We start from the raw sequence: 12,623 nt of genomic DNA on the forward strand, positions 1-12,623 counted from the left end.
CTGAGACCCTATGAGCACAGTTCTACTCTGAGACCCTATAGAGCACAGTTCTACTCTGAGAACTTATAGAGCACAGTTCTACTCTGAGACCCTATAGAGCACAGTTCTACTCTGAGAACCTATAGAGCACAGGTCTGCTCTGAGATCCTATAGAGCACAGTTCTACTCTGAGACCCTATGAGCACAGGTCTACTCTGAGAACCTATAGAGCACAGTTCTACTCTGAGACCCTATAGAGCCGTTCTACTCTGAGAACCTATACAGCACAGTTCTACTCTGAGACCCTATAGAGCACAGTTCTACTCTGAGACCCTATAGAGCACAGTTCTACTCTGAGACCCGGTGAGCAGGGTGGGGGGGGCATTGGGTTGGAATCTCCTCAACAGCAACTGAATGTGAGTTTCACCCCTACACTAATTAAATAATTCTCCACTGATGTGTTTAACATCGACTTGCTCTGCTCCAAGGGGTCCTGGTGGTATGGTGGGTTAGGCACCAGCTTGCTAACCACACAGTTTAAACCTGCTGCTCTGTGGGAATCGAGGAGAGCGTCTGCTTTGGCAAAGCCCCGTGGGAGCCCTCCAGAGCAGCTCTCCTCCATCCTACCGTCACTGTGAATGGAAGCGACGGCACTGTCTTCAGACTCGTCCTACTCCACGTAGTTCTTTGCGTGCCAAGGCTTATGTTTGTCTGGTTCAATAATGTCTCCCCTAAGACTGAGCACACGAATTAGCACACAGGACAGGAAATAAATGTAGGTAGAAGGAACTGAGCTCTTAAGTCAGAAATATATCTTGGTCTTGAATCAAAACCAGACTCCTGGTAAGTTCTAGATAGCCGCGTGTTTGCTGAACAATCGATAGCTATCTCTGTATTTAGAGGGTTGATATGTTTTGCAGGACATGAGTAACGAGGGTGAGTCTTTGTGTTTTAATAAATCTATTTGATTGGATAACATTTGGGCCAGTCCTCTCTGGTGTTACAAATTCCACTCTGCCTAAAGCCCTCATTCTTGCTGCTTGCTTCTGCGGGTGCTACTTTCTGGCTTCATTTACAAAGCTGGTCTTCTACCCTAAGGACTCTATCTGGGATGGACTTGGACCAGGGTTCTCAGGACCCTGCAGGACTCGGCTCGTGTGTTCAAGCTCGTCATGCATCCTGAGACACAAGGGCACTCAGTCTACGAACACAGATACAAATGAAACTAGGGGTCAATGCCATGGGATTCTGGAGGGAAACAGAGAAACAAACAGAGCGGAATCGACCTTTGGCCCACTCACAAAACTTATTTATTTAGCTATGCATTATCATGAAGAAGAAGAAACTAGCTGGCAGGGAAGCCCTAAGACATGGAACATAAGCTGAGGGCTGGGCAGTCGGACAGACCCGGGTAGGAGTCCAAACTCCACTATTTACTAGCCGGGTAAGCATGAGTTGAATAATTTCCCTGAGATAAAAACTCTTAAACTTTCCAAGGGACTCGTGATCTATATAATATGCCTAAAAGTGACAGCGGCTCCGTGGAAGAAAGAAAAGACAATCTGCTTCTGAAAGGCCACAGCCTTCCAAACCCAATGGAGCACACATGTGACACTCTGGACACACGGGACGGCGTGACTCCCGGACAACTAAGAACAACGTTGACAAGCCTATATAAATCGCATGTGTCCTCCCACGGGAGTTTGTAATACCCTAAAGAGAACACCCTTCGGAAATGTCCACTTACTTACCAAGCATGCCTTTCTTGGAACTGGACAGACACATGTCCTTCTCTGCGCTGGGCAGGGCAAAAGCCACCACGAACACCTCCACCCCATCAGCCATTAGGGCCAAACCCAAGACAACAAAGAGGATCCACTGGAAGCGCCCATGGCCGCACTCCTCCATGATGGTCTCGTACTGGTGGGCCAGCTGCTCCTCATCCTCCATCCTTTCAGCCATCAAGTCGGCCCGGCTCCGCAGACCACCTGCCCCGGGGGCTGCAGTCTTTGTCTGCTTGCTCTTGACCTCCTCCGGGTGAGGAATGCCCTGGTACTCGCCCTCATAGATCTCATCCTCCTCGTCATGGCCTTCTGTGACATCACTCTGAGCATCCTCCTCCAGGTTGGCCTCACTGCCGCGGTAATAGTCATCGTTAGGGGCATAGCCCTCATAGCTGTGCGGGTACTTGTAGGCATCCATCCCTTGGTTTAGGACGGTCTGCCTGCCTCTCGAGCTATAGGCCTTGCACGGTGGTAGAGGTTTGAGCTGTTTCAATAACCATCACCCATTGTATGTGGAGAAGTTTAAACATGAACTATGTTCCCCTGATTCCGTGGGTTAAAGTGACAACTGCAGTCCCTCCTTCTGTCTCCCAAATGAATTTGATTTGTGTAACAGCAACCTAAATGTCCTTTTGTGTTGAGTGACTGTTAGAAGTCTTCAGAGAGTTTCCAGCTCTGGTCTCAGCTACTAGAAGTGTCAGACAGGGTGGGGCTGACTGGGAACAGGTCCGCTGTTTTCCTTGACAAGCAGTGACAGCTGGCTGGCTGGCTGGCCTTGTTCTGCAACCAAACGTCATGCCTAGGGACACAGAGAAGGAAAACAGGAAGAATTTTATCAAGGGCTGGAAAGCTGGCAAAACCAATCTTCCAGGTAACGAGGATATCAATCTAATCTTGATGAGAAGGTTGGATTTATAGGACATCAATGAGAACAAATAAGTGGTACTGTAAGAAAAAGAAGGCAGAAAGACACAAGTGGTCAAAAAGTCCCTTGGAAGCTTTTATTAATCCATGAAAGAGGTCAAGTCTTACACAAGAATACAAGACAAAAGGCCTAAAGTGGCGCTTTTCTGCGGCTGTCAGCTAGGATTCATCAAGATTTTGGTTTGGCAATAGCAGAGGTTTATTACAGCTTAGCTTCTAACTTCATTAAAAGCAGTTGAAGAATTTCGCATCTAGAAATTAATGGTAAAGAAATAGCTGGGACAAATTTTCCTGAGACCCAGTTGACTTTTGAGACTCAGCATTGTGATCTGAGGGACACTCGGACTTGTCCTTGACCTACATTACATCAGCAGGGACAGAGAGCTGAGAGCAAAAGCCAGAGAGCGTAGATCTGGAACTTGATTCTGACCTTCCATAGCTTAGGGACCACACACACATCTTTGGGGGCCTCACTTTTCTAACTTGTAAAATGCAGAAAGTGATAATTAACTTAAGTCGTATGATTTTGTCTGAAAAACTTAAAATAGTGCCTGGCATACATGATAAACACTATTCAAGCCTTGGATTTTTTTTAAACAGTTTTATTGGCACATAATCCACATGAGATAGTTAAAGTTTATTGTGCCAACTGGCGGATAAAAACGTGTGGGGTTAATTGAAGGGCGGAGAGATAAATGGCTCGGTGAGCCTCACCTTTCTAGTTCTCAGGTCTCTTGCTTTGTGATGGTCGGACCAGGGTGCAGCTGCCTCAGCCAGTTCCTGCTTCAGCTGGCAAGGCTCACTTCCTGCAAGACATCCCTGAGGAGAAGCCACATGGACCTACCCCGATGCAGCCCTGGGTGCTGGAGCAGCTGGGTGGAGACCCCTGCCAGTGCTGAGATGCTTACATGTTCACTGACTCGGCTTTCCTCCTGCAGTCGGCATCATAGTGTGTGTTTTATGAGATGCAGGAGGACTTTGTGGATTGGCGTCGGACATATGGGCTAATTAATGTTGGACTTGTGGGCTTGGGCAGCACTGGGTTGGGATGTTTTCTTGATGTGCCCTTAACCTTTATATAAAACTCTCTCTTATACATGAGTGTCTGTGGATTTGTTTCTCTAAAGTACCCAGACTAACACACCACATATCACACAATAAGCCTTGAAATCATTGTTGCTCACCACCCACCTTTCCGGTTCCAGGTTAGGAAACTGAACCTCTGTCTTGTTTTTAACCCAAGACTCTGCCCTCATCCCAATCCCAACCCCGAGGCTGAGTCCTATGACCAAGTGACTGACAGCTAGTCCTTAATACCTTCTGAGAATCTCAGTTCCCCTATGATATGGAGCTTCAGTACTAAACGCCTGCTGTATGTCAGCAACTGCTCAGCATGTCGCCTCCTGCACCCCTACCTCTTATGTTGTTAGTCACCTTCAAATTGGTTCTGACCCAAAGCAACCCTCTGAGCAATAGAATGCAATGCTGCCCAAGCCTGCGCCATCCTCACAGTGCTCCCAGGCCTGAGCCCACTGCTGTGTCCACTGTGTCGATCCGTATCATGTCTATACTTTAATGCTCAGAGGAGCCCTGGTGGTGTAGTGGTTACTCATTGGGAATGTGAGCTACAAGGTCTGATGTTCGAAACCACCAGCCACGCTGAGGGAGAGAGATGGGGCCGTCTACTCCTTAAAGAGGCACTGTCTTGGAAACGCACCAGGGCAGTTCTCCTTCATCCTACAGCGTTGCTCTGAGTCGGCATCAACTCTATGGCAATGAGTTTTATAAATCTCACAGGAATCCAGAAGAGAAAAACAAATGGATGTGTATCTTCAGTTTTACAACTGAGGAAACTGTGCCTAGGACCGGTTAAATCATGTGATCAAGGTCACAACCCTAGGGCCTTTGATTCCACAGTTATTTCTCCCCTTAGGCCCGACGTTTCCAAGACGATGTTTCCAGGATGATGTTTCCAGCTACTGCAAAGTACAGGAGCTTTAGAGACACAGAAGCAGAAGGGCTAGGTTCAAGTTCAAGTTCAGGAATCTGAGTTTTCATACAGCTCCCCTTGCAGAGCCCCTCAGGATATGTTTGAAGACCAATTCCTACGCCTCCTCCCCATCTCTCACTCAGTTCTCTGTCAGGGATGCTTGCTCAGATCTCTCCCCCCCACACCCACCAATAAAATCCATGGGTCCTTTCACTGGCGTGGCATCCCACACTCCTCCCCACACAGTGCAGCCTTCCCCTCCCAGAGCAACCCTGGGCCTCAGTCCCATACTTGGTGGCCTGGCCGCCTTCACCCTGGGCCCTAGACAGACTCCAGCTCTGGGCCTCACTGGATTCAGATAACACCGTGCATTTTCTTTGGCGGGATGCAAATGAACCAGGTTCTCAGACCAAGTGTGCGCAAAGCACTGGGGGAAGGAGGCTCACTAGAAATTGAAACCCAGGCCCCACCCCAAAAGACTCTGGCCCTGCAGGGTAGGAGCGGACATTGGGAGTATACATTTTTACTAACATAACAGGTAAACTACAAGGCAAGAGATGGCGACAATTTGAGAAACAGTGGCATAGGAACCAGCCAGCAATATTTAATACAAACTGCCTCTCATGTCCCTGTTTCACTAATCTCAGTAAATCAATTTCTATTAGACTATGCTGGTCCTGAACCATGTCAGATTAATATTCTAAACCTGGCTTTATTATATTCATTTCAGAATCCCAGGAGGATTATAAATCACATATAAACAGCCAGGGAGTTTGCAGCATGCTATTAAAAAAAGCGGGGGGGGGTGAAGCATTGCCAACTGTCTGAGGTCTTTTGTGTGATTTCCATCCTGGTGAATCTGGGGAAGAAAAAAAAAGTCATGAACCAAAAATGATAGGTTTGCAATTTCAATAAGGAATGTAGAAAATAACCCTCGGAGCCAAATGTCCTGGGATTTGCTTTACAGAAGGATGAAAATGTTCATCAAAATGAACTCCACTCCAGGATCCAGATAAATGAACCAGAGTACCCACTGTGTATTGTTATTGTTATTTCTAGCTCATTGAAAAATGCCAAATAATTTTCTTTAGCAAAGCAGGCTCTAGAGAATACATGGATTAATGATTTTCAACACATCTGATATTTAGCAATTAAGCAATCACATAAAACAAATAGAAGAACCACGATTAACGGAACTAATACTCAGATACTGAGCTGAGTCGCTCATAAGCACCATTTGTCCCCATTTCCAACCTGTGAGGTGGGACTCTTCTCTCCACTTCACAGAAGGCCAAGAGGATGAAAGAATGTGCCCAAATTCACAGAGAGCACGAGCTTCGTGGCCTGAATAGGAAGCCAAGTTCAAACAGAACATCTGAGAAGAAACCGAGGCTTCAAGGAGAGAAGGGGTTCCATCCGAGTCTCATGCTGAGCTGTTGACCTTCGGCTTTTGATTCCCAGGTGAGGGCTTACTGGCCCATCTTCACCAACGTCCCATGAAATCTTTAATGTTGAAGACATGGTAGGAAACACGGCATGGCTTGCTCCCTGTTTTCAAGAGGCCACTGGCCTACCCCTCTTGAGAGAATTAGATTAAAATAACCCAAAGCATCTTAATCATAAGTATTAATAATATCATCTATGATTGAATATTGCCTTAGGGTGTAAGGTGACCGCACTGTCCCGCTTTTGGCGGGACAGTCCCGAATTTTAACAATTTGTCCCATGTCCCGCTGCATTTTTAAAACGTCCCGATTTTTGGAAAGAATGCACGACAAGCTAGGGTATACGGTTTTCGGCTGCCATGTGGCTATTTCGCCAGGATATGAGTTTTATCAATGGTGTCCTGCTTTACCAATGTTAAAATCTGGTCACCTTAGCTTTGTGTCAAGTACTGTATTGAGTCTTATACCATTTCGAACCTATCCAATAGCCTTATGAGTGAGGCAGGTTTTTTTACACTCATTTTATAGAAAATAGGACTAAGGCTGTAACGAGAAGGCCCAGGGTCACATAGCCAATCAAAGAGAATCTGCACTTTACATAACTAGATAGATAGGAAGTTCTCCCAGGAAAGGCAGAGGAGGGGAGGGGTCACTCAAAGAGCATCCTGGACTTCTAATCCCCCATCATTCCAGGAGGATTTCCATCAGCAGGAAGAGGCTTAGAGAAGCCAACCACAAATGAAACGGCACTGCACGCAGGAGAACAAGGATAAACAAAGACAGCAAGGCAGGGATGCCCGTGCTTGTCTGGGAAGCATGAAGAGACCAGGTGGCCTACTGCTAATGATTCCCAAAGGGAACGTGATGGGACAATGATGGGGAATGGCAGTTGATCCGAATGCCCACTAAAGGGCTTGGGATTTTCCTTTGAGCAAGGGGAGTCCGTAAATATGTTGGTGACCTAAATGGAGCCGTGTGGAGAGCTAGCAGTGATCTGGAAAGGTTTCCCTGGGGAGGACGGGCATCCTGGCTTTAAAGAGGCAACCTGGGCAGCTGTTTTCTAGATTGTATGAGAATGCGTGAGATGAGAACTGAACAGTGGTGATGGCCAAGGGACTGGAAGGAAAGGGTAGACAGAAAGGGACACACGGAGAACAGATGACACGAGACGGAGGGACCGGGATGACTGGTGACTCTGGGGAAGTGGAGCTCTTCCCAGCAGGCACCATTACTAAGCAAAGGCTGTTCAATGAAGACAACCAAAAATTGTTTTTCAGACTGCCCTGCCTCTTGGGTATAGAAGTACAATCTGTCACAAAGTGTCTCAAAAACACAAACCCGAGTGTCAGAGAGTGCCCCATTGCCACTCCCTAAGACCTGGGGACAAACTCCCAGGCGCTCTGTGCCTCGGGTTCCTCATCTGTAAAGCATTTCTAATAACAGTACCGTTGTGAAGATTCAGTGAGATAATCCACAAAGAGTGCTTAGCACGATGTTTGGCACATATGTAGTGAACATCACTTTGGTCTTATTATTAATGCTCCAACACAAAACCAAACTCATTGCTATCGTGTCAATACTGACTCATACCACCCTCACTGGGTTCCCAAGACTGTAACTGTTTACAGGAGTAGAAAGCCCAGTCTTGCTCCCAAAGAGCTGTCCGTGGTTTCAAACTTCTGACCATGTGGACCGCAGCCAACACATAACCACACCACCACCAGGGCTCCTTTATAAGGGTATATCACTATAATTACTACCCAGCAGGTATGAGCAATAAAAAATGTTGCCAGGAGCTCAGAATGAGCGCATCTGGGAAGCAAGTCCACAGAAAAGCAAACCGACATGGACTCGCTCATAAAAAGGACTGCCTGTCCACAGTGCCCTCAGAGCCCATCTCCGAAGGAGCCTTCTTTGACTCCGACATTCAATTCACGTCAGGATCTATGCTGCTTGATTCAAAATTGTTGTGTGGTAAATGCGTTGTTGGATGATTTCATCTCACGGGGAACACAGCTAAAAATAATATTATATTATAATCAAATTATGTAATGCTTCCAAAAATGCATTCCGTAGAACCTTAGGCCCTTAGTGTGCTCACTTTGAGGAAAACAGAATTCCAAGAGCAAAGACATTTGGGAAACATTGCATAATCTAGCCAACAGACTCGTTTGGAGATTCACAATGTACACTGTGATACAGAACAGTGTGCAAAGACCTCAATTAAAATAAATTACATGCCTCCAGGAGGTTCTACTACATATCCATTGATTGCCAATAGCAAGTATTGACCATAATAGGATAAGCTGGAATCATCCTAACATTGCTAGTTGTTTTTCCTTAGAACCGGTATAATAAATATTGGAATGCAGGCTTTCCTAAATCATTAAGCACTGATTGTGCACCCAGAGCTTACACTAGGCTCACCCGGAGATTTTGAGATGTGCCTTGAGAGACATTTGGCAAGCACAGTGGAGTCCATTTGCACAAGGGAGTACAAGCTTCCTACTGGAAGCAGGAATCAGAGAACACAGCCTGGTCAGTGCACTGGGGGTCATACAGACAGAGAGGTCACTGTGAGACTTTTTTCACCAGATTTAGTAAAATCTGGGCATGACATCAATAGCCCACAACACAGACTGACAGTGCAAGCAATTCCAGGAAAAAGTCACCTTAGCAAAAACAGAAGCATCCCTTGCACTTCCCACTGAGCACACTAACGGACCTGTTCTTGGGACCTAGTAATAACTAGGAATTCTATTGGCCAGGCTCAGAGACTCACCCAATGTGCCAAGGCAGGAAAGAGAAATGGTAGATACATGACACTGATCCATGAGAAAATGTTGTGTGCTCCTGAAACTATTTGACAGGACAATTGGAGGCTATAGTAATAACAACTGAGAAATATTATTGGGGAATCTTACTGTAAATCAGTTGCAAGAATGGAACAAGGGGAAACTGCATGGTTTGAGATCAGGAAAGGTGTGCATCAGGATTGTGCCCTCTCACTATATTACGTATGTAAGCAAATCACCAGAAAAGCTGGATGATATGAAGAAGAATGTGGCATTAGAATTGGAGGAAGGCATAGGAACAACCTTTGATTTAACTAGGAAAAATAAAACTAAAATCAGACTCACTGCCATCCAGTCAATGCTGACTCATAGTCTATGAATTATTCCCATCAGGGATACCTATGGACCATGCAGCCACAAGATAAGCAGCAAGAGTCCCAGCCTACATTACAGCCTGAAAGCAGAATCAAGTATCATTATGAAAAATATTTCTGTAGCTCATCCAATTCAGAATTTCCCAGCAGGTGTCCAAGGGCTCTCACTGGGTGGCAAAGAACTAGGAGAGATATCATGCCCACACGATGAACCAAGAACCCGGCAAGCCCACTGCTTAGGGAATGACTTACATGGTCCAACAGAATAGGAAAGGAAGTCCTAGCAAAGACCCCAATGAACATTGTGCTAGTCTGGGTCTTCAGAGAAACAAATCCACAGAGACTCATATGTATAAGAGAGAATTTTATATAAAGGTTAAGTGAGCATCAAGAAAACATCACAACCCAGTGCTGCCCAAGCCCACAAGTCCAATATTAACCCATATGTCCAACACTAATCCACAAATCCTCCTCCATCTCACAAAACACACACAATGACGCCGACTGCATGGGGAAAGCCGAATCAGTGAATGTGTAAGCATCTCAGCGCTGGCAGGGGTCTCCACACGGCTGCTCCAGCACCCAGGGCTGCATTGCGGTAGGTCCATGTGGCTTCTCCTCAGGGATATCTTGCAGGAAGTAAGCCTTGCCAGCTGAAGCAGGGAACTGGCTAACGCAGCTGCACCCTAGTCCGACCATCACAAAGCAAGAGACCCGAGAACTCGAAAAGCGAGGCTCATCGAGCCATTTATCTCTCTGTCCTTCAATTAACCCCACATGTGTTTATCGACCAGGTTGACACAATAAACTAACTACCTCAAACATCTTGCAAACAATACTTAAATTTGATTTGGTAACAAAATAGAACACTTTAATACTATCTCTTGTCTTAGAGTAAGCATTGTAAAACAAATCCTTGCCCATGATATATGCAAGGGAGTTTCAAAAAGTGGAGGAGTTTCATTATCTTTTCATTCCATTTTTCCATGAATTTTTGATGTCCAATTGTATTTATAGATAACAGCTTTGCCATATACAAACACTGGGAGCCAGAGCAAGTTTAACGTTGAAGCTTCTGTTTCATCATGTGTGAAATGAGAATATGGGTTCCTATTCATGGAGGTTTTATTTAATTAAATAGATTGGCATTTTCAGAAAGTTTAGTCCAGTGCCTATCACCAAGAAAGAACTCAATACAAATAGCTATTATTATACACACACAGATATACACAGCCTATGCGTTTGCTATTACAGCAATGCACACGGGATCCTAAAAGACAGTAAGAGTCTTTTTATTTCTTTTTTCTTTTCTTTTTCTTTTTGGACAGTAAGAGTCTTAATGCCTCAATCTCATCAAAAAGCAGCCAAACTGTCCCTTCCAAGGTGTCAGTTCCCAGATCTGTACCATCCCCATCCCACCTGAAGGCATGCCCTGCATCCCCACTGCCTGGCCTAGGATCCCAACTCCTAGACCTGCAGACCTTCGCTTTGGCCCATGTTCCTGTAGTCACCAGTTGACACGGTATCCCCAAAGGACTGATTTCCAAGGTTACTATTTCCCAAAGCACAAGACGCTGTCTCTCGTGGTACAAAACATGATGTGAAAAGGAGTTAGGACACAGCATCAGATCACACTGCAACACGCAAAAACACATTGTGCTACTTTCCAAGTTTTTTCAACCTCCCCTGATTGTCAAAGAAAGACTCTTTGGGGGGATGTCATAGCTCTAACACGGACTTGCTAAACACACTTTTTTGCTGTCCTTGTTAGCTGCTCTGTGGTTGGTCCCCACATTAGGATGGCCCCATGCACAATGAAACCAAGTGAAGTGCAGTTCTAGGCCATCCCTGTGGTCCACCAATGATTATGCCATTGTCATCGTTGGCTGACTTTTCAATAGATCACCAGCCATTTCCTCCTAGTCCGTCTTAGTCTAAAAGTTCCACTGAAGCTTGTTCAGCATCATAACAACAGGCAAGCTTCCATTGGCAGATAAGTAGTGTCTGTGCATGAGGATCATCGATCAGTCATCAAACTCAGGTCACACATATAAAAGGTAAGAAGTCTAGCACTGAACTACCATGACAGAAAACTAACTTGCTAACCACACTTTCTAAAACATGTGAAAAATAAACTAACATACTACAGAGAGCCTTTAGAAGCAACAGTATCTGACCAGACATCAATAACATTGCCTCGTTTTCACGATGCTCATCTTTATTGCTGTCTTATATTTATAGGATTGACATAGCGTGCTAGTTCAGGTAGACTGGAGAAACAAATTCATAGACACTCATATGTGTGTATAAGAAAGAGCTTTATATAAAGAGTAATTGTATGTTAAGAGAATATCCCAGTCCAGTCCAGATCAAGTCCCGTAAGTCCGATATTAGCCCAAATGTCGGATACCAATCTATCAATTCCTCTTTAGACTCATGCAACACATGCAAAGACGCCAAAGGCAGGAAGATCACAGGCCAGTGAGTGGAAAGTCTTGTGGATCCAGTGGCGATTGAAGCATCTCAGCGCTGGCAGGGGTCTCCACGTGGCTCTTCCAGCTCCAGGGCTCTGGCTGTATCAGCATAACTCCATGTGGCTTTGTAGACAGGAACGTGTAACAAAGAGTGTGGGTCTGGCCTCCAGTGAGCTATTTATCTCCTTAGTGCTTCCAAATGAGGTAATATAGCTGCGACCTGATACACTGGCTAAACTCCACACCTTCACTCAATAGTCTCAAGTTGATACCAGAATATGTAAACACCACACATAGCTTTGCAAACAAATAAATGTTCTTTGTTTCAAAAGTGTGAGTTGATTTTATTTGTATATCCACCACTTGTCTGTCCTATTTGTTTGTTGTGTTGTATTGACTTGTTTGATGTTGTGATGCTGGAAGCTATGTGACCAGTATTTCAAATGCCAGGAGGGTCATCTCTGGGTACCAGGTTTCAGCAAAGTTTCTAGACTAAGACAAACTGAGAAGAACATAGAGATCTACTTCTAAAAATTAGCCAGTGATAATCTTATCAATAGCAGTAGAACATTGTTTGATCTGATGCTAGAAGAAGAGCCCCTCAGTCAGAAGACGCTCAAAATAAAACTGAGCAAGAGCTGCCTCCTCCAGCCACCCTTCCCCTCACAAAAATTTAGATCAGAGGACAGCACTGAAGCTACAGCTCAGGGAGAGGGACATGTCTGCTCAGAGCAAACAGAAGCAAATGAAGGGAAAGGAAGAGAGAGTGGAGCACATCTTGGCCCACCAAGGCTTGAGGACAATATCCCTGCTCAGAGCAGCCAATGCACAGAGAGGACCATACGGCCCACCCCACTA

At 45.4% G+C, this 12,623-nt stretch overlaps 1 protein-coding gene across 1 annotated transcript in view; it reads right to left on the reverse strand.

Moving 5' to 3' along the window:
- SV2B (synaptic vesicle glycoprotein 2B) overlaps positions 1-2,552 on the reverse strand; it is an 84,826-nt gene extending 82,274 nt beyond the window's left edge. Inside the window, exon 1 of the mRNA XM_004709890.3 lies at positions 1,731-2,552. Coding sequence (XP_004709947.1) covers positions 1,731-2,181 — 451 coding nt within the window. The 5' untranslated portion in view covers positions 2,182-2,552. The remainder of the gene's footprint in view (positions 1-1,730) is intronic.
- Positions 2,553-12,623: the final 10,071 nt, after the last annotated feature.

Source organism: Echinops telfairi, unplaced genomic scaffold (genome assembly GCF_000313985.2).
Source record: "Echinops telfairi isolate 266 unplaced genomic scaffold, ASM31398v2 ScPeMD7_7409;HRSCAF=8447, whole genome shotgun sequence".
Classification (NCBI taxonomy): Eukaryota; Metazoa; Chordata; class Mammalia; order Afrosoricida; family Tenrecidae; genus Echinops; species Echinops telfairi.